The sequence below is a fragment of the Chrysemys picta genome, chromosome 23, assembly GCF_011386835.1.
Source record: "Chrysemys picta bellii isolate R12L10 chromosome 23, ASM1138683v2, whole genome shotgun sequence".
Lineage (NCBI taxonomy): Eukaryota > Metazoa > Chordata > Testudines > Emydidae > Chrysemys > Chrysemys picta.
Window position 1 is genome coordinate 13,650,382 of NC_088813.1, and position 6,576 is coordinate 13,656,957.

At 51.2% G+C, this 6,576-nt stretch overlaps 1 protein-coding gene across 1 annotated transcript; it reads left to right on the forward strand.

The window, feature by feature from the left end:
• Positions 1-560: 560 nt before the first annotated feature.
• On the forward strand, positions 561-6,193 carry LOC135977285 (coiled-coil domain-containing protein 28B-like). The gene is made up of 5 exons (XM_065577301.1): positions 561-1,068; positions 4,465-4,698; positions 5,116-5,285; positions 5,579-5,733; positions 5,990-6,193. The coding sequence occupies exons 2-5, from the start codon at positions 4,538-4,540 to the stop codon at positions 6,176-6,178; spliced, it is 675 nt and encodes a 224-aa protein (XP_065433373.1). The 5' UTR covers positions 561-1,068; positions 4,465-4,537; the 3' UTR covers positions 6,179-6,193.
• The last annotated feature ends 383 nt before the right edge of the window (positions 6,194-6,576 follow it).

Here is a 6,576-nt window from a genome sequence, read left to right on the forward strand (position 1 = left end):
CAGGCTGGGAGGCTCACTCCAAAATACTATATAGACATTCCTTAAGAGTTAAAAAAATCATGAGTCAGGCCCCAAAAATCAGGAGAATGGCTTCATTTTTTAAAAATAGTACATGTCGAATTTTGTGCTTTTAGGGGGTCACATTTTCAAGCTTTTCTCTGCAGCCAGGAGGGCTAGAAGCTTACTTTTCTTTTAAGCTGAGATAATCACATGACTCCATGAGCTGGGGCTTTAGGGGAAAAAAGACCCTATGTTGTGAGACTTGAGATAAAATTGTGAGGGCTGGCAACACCATCTCATTTTAATGAGTCTCTAGCAGTTTCAATACACATTTCTGCTAAAAGGAAAATAGGAATATATTCCATATAGGAAAGGAAAGGGTGAGAGTGTGATAGAGCAGGGGTTCTCAAACTGGGGTTTGGGACCCCTCAGGGGGTCGTGAGGTTATTTCATGGGGGGTCGCGAGCTCTCAGCCTCCACCCCAAACCCCTGCTTTGCCTCCAGCATTTATAATGGTGTTAAATATATAAAAAGTGTTTTTAATGTCTAAGGGGGGTCGCAATTGAGAAGCACCGCGATAGAAGCGCTGAACCAGATCTTCAGCAGCTGTAAACGGACACTCTGGCGGCGCCCCGTGCCTGTGACAGAGAGACAGTGATCCTGTCTCACACCAGTTTCACACCACTGGAGCTGTTCTATGTTGCACCCATGTCCCTGACAACGAAATCTGGCAGGGGAACCCAAAGACATGAAAGCAAACCCCGGGCTTGAACTCCGCTCTCATGAAACGGGTGGCAGTCAGCAATAGTCCCACTGAAATCAGGGCAGGGGAGAAGTTACACGGGAATGAAATCAAAACCTGTCCCTCGTGTGAGTGACCTGATCTCCGGACATCGGACTGCGCGTCTGAAGAGCCCCGCCTAGGCTGGAGGAAGGCCCCTTCCCCTTTAAATGCAAATTGTTGCGTGGGCCCGGCTGCTGTTGACACGGAGTCTTGCAGGGCGCTCTGCTGCCGGGAGCAGAACGGGGTCAGGTCGCTGTAGCCTTAGCACGGGGGGTGCCTCTCAGGTGAGTTTCACCTCTGCGGGCTCTTGGCTTGGCACGGGAGGGGGGGGGTGGAACGGAGGCGGGCCGAACGTTCCCTTTTGGAACGCTGCCCGGCTGCATTGTTGCTCTGCGGGTTCTGTTCCGTGCACGGGCTTGTGCCGCTTCATTCTGCAGCTACCTCTGCTGTGGGGTTTTGGAAGGGGGGGAGCAGGGAGGTTAGAGACCATGGTGCGGGAGTCCTGCAATTTGCTGGGAAGGGATGGGATTGGGAGGGGAGGCTGGTGGTGTCATCTTGATCTCACACCGTGGCATTTCTCGTCTCTGGCCATTGGCTCCCCGGGCTTGTAATGCTCGGGTGGAAATGAAAATCTGCTAATTGCCTGTCCAATGTCTGGGGGATGGACGGCGCTAAATGGAGTGCCTATGCTGCGGCTATTGTTTTCTTTTTTTAAACGGGATACTCTGAAATAGCTGTCCGGGTAACTTATGAACCACAGCCATTTGCATCCTGAACAAAGAGGGATCTGTTTCCACAGCCTACGGCTGGGCTTTGATCAGAGCCAGCAGCTAACCGCTTCACGGAGGTGCCATTGTACAGAACAATGGGAAATGAGTATGGAGGAAGACTAGCGGGAACCCTGCTGTGTGTTATTCAAGCTTGATCAATGGGGCTGGTATAAAAGTCGGCAGGAACCCCCGTTCTGCTGAGATATCGCCACAGGGCTGGGTTTGGGCTTGTTGGTTCGACCTGCCAAAGTGTTCCCATGCTAAATTGGGTCCTAGAAGGAATCCTAGACTGCAATAGTGTCTAGAGGCCTGGATTGGGATCTGGGCTCCATTGTGAAAGGAGGCATTGTACAAACACACTCAAGCCCTGTACTGAAATGTACAGTCTCTAAAGAATATAGCAGGAGAGTTCTGCACAGCTTAGAGTGATGGGATAGAGCCCTTCATGTCTGGTCACAAGTTCAAATCCCATGTCAGCAGTACATTAAAGCCGTCTTCATTTGGTGACCTCCTATCAGGTGTATGTTTAAAACAAAACAAAACCCTTTCAGTTGGAACTAATTAGCCCCTGGCTGATAGTCTCTGCTGAGGCTGGAGATCCAAATCATCTTTCCCTGCCTGATGGGATTTCCCCTCCACCCCCCAGATTTGAGGACATTGGGGTGGGTGAATCTTGCCCTGCCCCATCTCTGGGGAGGTGCACAGTTTGCTCCCCAGGGCCCCTTTTGCCTAGTTCTTAACAAATAACAGACAAAATGACTGAACAGTCCCTTTCATTTGTTCATTTCAATATAAAATGTTGTTTATAAATAATACTCGCTTGTGCAGGTCAAAAATCACTGCAGGTAATTAATTCAATAGAAATAAACCCAGAGCAAGTGTCATCAACACCCTCATCTAATTCCTCTTGCCTTTAAACCCCCCCAAAATGTCGTTGACCCTCTCTTCTTGACCTGGGCTCTTACTCTGAGCTTCAGCCTGTTTTTCCAGCCTGGCCTTTTCTGTTTGAATGTAATGGGCCAGATCCCCAGCTGGGGTAAATCAATATAGCTCTATGGGCTGGGTCCCCAGCTGGTGTAAATGGGCGAACTCCTGACCTCAATGGAGCTATGCTGTTTTAGGCCAGCTGAGGATCTGTAATAGGAAAATATCATCTGCTGGTGGAGATTACGACTGATCAGAGTTAAATGCTCGCTTGAGAATGTCACTTTAAAAAACAGGATTTTGATTCTCCTTAAACACTAACATTTTTATACAGCGCTTGGAGAAAAATTGAATAGCTGCTTCATTTCCTTGCCCCCACGTCCCTATCTTGTTAGATACAAAGAGAGCCTTGAAACTTACAAATATACTCACACATAGAGTGCATTTTAATATTTGAGGGGACAGATGTAGAAAGAAGAGAAAGTAAAACATTGGGAAAGGCACCAGGGGGGCGGGAGAGAGAGAGAGAGAGACCCAGGGTATGTGCTTGTTTGGATGTGTGGGTATTTAAATATTTCTTCTCCTGCCTTGAGAACCAAATACATCCCCTCAGGCTGTGATCTCATCTGATCTTGTTAAGCAGGGTCAGGCTGGGTAAGTGCAACAGGCCATGCTCAACATAGTGACTGGTTTGAAAATGATACTGCGGTTACTGCAGCTTCCTGGGGCAGTGAATAGGCAGTGTTCTGTGGCACACACTGTACTCTGATAGGAGACCTCCAGTGGTAACACAGGTCCCTGTGAATGAAAGTAATACTGACCCCAGTGCCTCAGCATGGTGCTAGGGGCCCTATACCACCAGGGCGCTGTCCTCTTCTGGAAGAGATGCAAAACCAAAGTAGTGACCTTCAGCTTGGACAGAACTGGGGACCTAAGAGCATGAGCCACTACAGGCCTGAGTCCCCTAGCTGGGACCTGCAGCAGAGGTCTGTCACAGTGGAATGGGCATAAAGGGGGATATGTAATACATGCTGAACAGGGAGTTTCGTGCACCCCTGTGTCTAGCTCCCTCTTATCCCAGAGGTGGCCACATTTGAGCAGCAGATGGTGTGGCTCCTCATTTGGCAGGCACTTGAGTATCCTCCTGGATGAAAAGAGCAGCTTCAGTGGAACTTGCTGCCACAGACCCACCCAGTTCCAGACCCAAAGGCAGGGACTGGGAGTGAGGCTGGGCAAAGCAGGTTGTCTGGACCCTGTTCTATCGGTCATTTGATTCTGTAATTTTTCCTAACTCCTCCTCCTGGCTCCTGTTTGCAGGCACCCCTTGCTGAGGGGGCCGTTTCTGGAGAGGCTCTAGGTGTTGTTCCCACCCTTCAGAAAAATGCTTTGTGGTGAAAAGGAAAAGAATCCCAGTGGTTAAAGTGTGAGCCTGGGGGGTCAGAAGAACCAGGTTCAAAACCTGCTCTGCCGTACTACGTGTGTGACCTGGCATGAGTCCCTCTCTGACTCAGTTCCCCATCTGTTAAATGGGGATAACACTTCCCTGCCTCAGACAAGTGTGGTGAGGATAAATACCCTCAAGATTGTGAAGTGCTCAGATAAATACCTCAGGCAGATCTCCTGATCTGGGGCAGAGGGAAATCTGGGAAGTACCGAGCATTCTTTTTCTTAGCCCCCAGGTCAGGGGTAATCCTTCTTTTTTTTTTTTTTTGGTCACAGTCCAAATTTCTCCGTCTAGATACAGTGAAAGGTCCAGATTCCAGATAAAATAATAAAAAAAGATGATAAATAAATTAAAAAGATTTTGGGGGTCTGTTCAAAAGCGTCTGGCAGTCCGGCTTGGGCCCGCGGTCCGCTGATTGATTACCCCTGTTGTAGGTGATCCACATGGGAGAAGCTTCTGTTGGCACTTGAATATCTGAAGCTGGAGAAAGGGGGTGAAAGAGGAGCTTTGTCTCCTTTGTGAACAGTGTCTCCTTCTTTCAGTGCCCAGAGGTTCCCTGCTGCAGTGTGTTACTGAGCCTGCGACTGGCCCCTGCCCGGGGATCGAGTTCTCAAGATGGAAGACAAGAAGAAGAAGAGGAGTCCGAAGCCTGGCTTAGCTCAGCCTGTGTCATCCAGCGCTCTGCGCAAGCTGCCCGTCCCCACCAGCAAAAGCACCACCTTCTCTCTGGGGCTGCCTCACCTGCCCTCACCAAAGCAACGGGCCAAATTCAAAAGGTCAGTGCTGGAGGCTGCGATGATGGGGAGCCTGGGTTAGAAATGCTGCATGTCCCCAGGTATTAAACCTGAGACCGTGAGCACCAAAAGCACACAGGCCACTCCTGCTTGAGCTACCCAGGGCTCGAGTTGTGCCCGAATGCTCGGCGATGCCGGTCAGGCACGTTTGGGGGAAGGTGAAGCAGCGTTCCAGTACAATCGCTTACTGCAAATGCTGGGAACATGCTCCGGAAATGATGTTTTTGAGGACTGGAGCTACAGCAATAGCCCCTTTTAGCTGTGAGTAGCAGGCTGCTGTACTTACAAAGAACCGGGAGCTCCTTGGAGGAAAGACAAGGCTAACAAGTTAGGAGGTTGCATCTCTCGGCATGGAAAGCCTCCAGCCAATGTTCATGTGGGTTTGTGTTTTCTATCTAGGGTGAACAAGGAGAAATCTCGTCTGCCTCAGCCTGGGGGCAGTGGGGGCCCAGCTCTGGGGGCCCCTCTGCAGCACTCCTTCCTGACCGACGTCTCGGACGTTTATGAGATGGAGGGTGGGCTGCTCAACCTGCTCAACGACTTCCACTCGGGCAAACTGCAGGCCTTTGGTAAGCAGGGGGCAACTCCTCTAAAGGAGGGGTTCATCAGCCTGAATGGGGTCCCCAAAGCATCAATGCCTGGTCCTAGGGGTGCTGGGAGCTAGGGCCACCCAAAGCCACCACGGCTGGCACTGGAAGATCTGGCTAATCTGGGAGGCTCCTGCTAGCTGTTGTGTGATGTCTGGGGCAGGCCCAGCCCATCTGTAATGGGAAACCCCGGGAGAGCTGGTTAGGAATCTCTACTGCAAGGGGATGTGTCTTGGTGGTTGAGTGTAACCAGGTCCCTCTCCTGGGCGGCACAGGGAAGGAGTGCTCCTTCGAGCAGCTGGAGCACGTCCGGGAAATGCAGGAGAAGCTGGCGCGCCTGCACTTCAGCCTGGATGTCTACGTGGAGGAGCTCGCTGAGGACCAGAAGAAGACGGTGGCGGATAGTAACCTAGATCAGCTGCTGACTAATGTGAGTACCAGAGAGTTCTCTCCTCATGGGCTGATCCCTGAGCCGTCCCTCGAACACATCCCTGCTCCCTCCAAGCCTCGCACTTAGACTGTGCTGCTCTTAGTGACTAGCGCAACAGGGCCCTGACCCCATCTGGGGGCTACCACAATACAGATAATGCCCCCTAATGATCTTCAAAGGCAAAGTGGGGCCCTGTTCCCTTTATTGTCATAGCTGCTTGTGCTTATTCTAATGGTGGTTCTGTTTCCCTTTTCAGTTGGAAGAGCTCAGCAACTCCATGTATCCTTCTGCCGGGGCCTATGGGGGCCAGGGGATTCTTCAGGGGGCCTGTTTTGTATGTGCACAGCTGGGTGACCCCTCAGGCAGGGAAGGGAAGAGGGAATCCGCTTTGAGACACTTGATCACCACTCTCCAATATCTCCCCAGACCATGGCATTGGATCTGAGGTGCCATTAATAGATGCTGGTCATCTTCTGCCAGAGTCTCTAGGCAGGGAGCCCTGTAGAGCTTGGAGGCTCCTTGGGAATTGCCAGGGGTTTCAAAGACGCCAGGACTCTGCTGGTGCCAAAGGTTTCCAGGCAAGCCTGTCATGGAGACCTCTGTAGGACACCATTTTAGAGGGAGGGTTGGGTTGGAAGGAGGGGCCTGAGGGTGGGATCTGGAGGTGTGAGTAACATCTCTGAGCGGCACAAGCCGTGCTTTGCCCATCAGTGGGCAAAAGGTTAGAGGGAGCCCTAATGCACTGAGGCGGAGCGGTGATAGATGCTGGCTGGAATCCACTTCTAAGGGTAACCAGGTGCCACCAATGGAGTGAGTAATGCGCCGGGGTCTATCAAGGAGCTG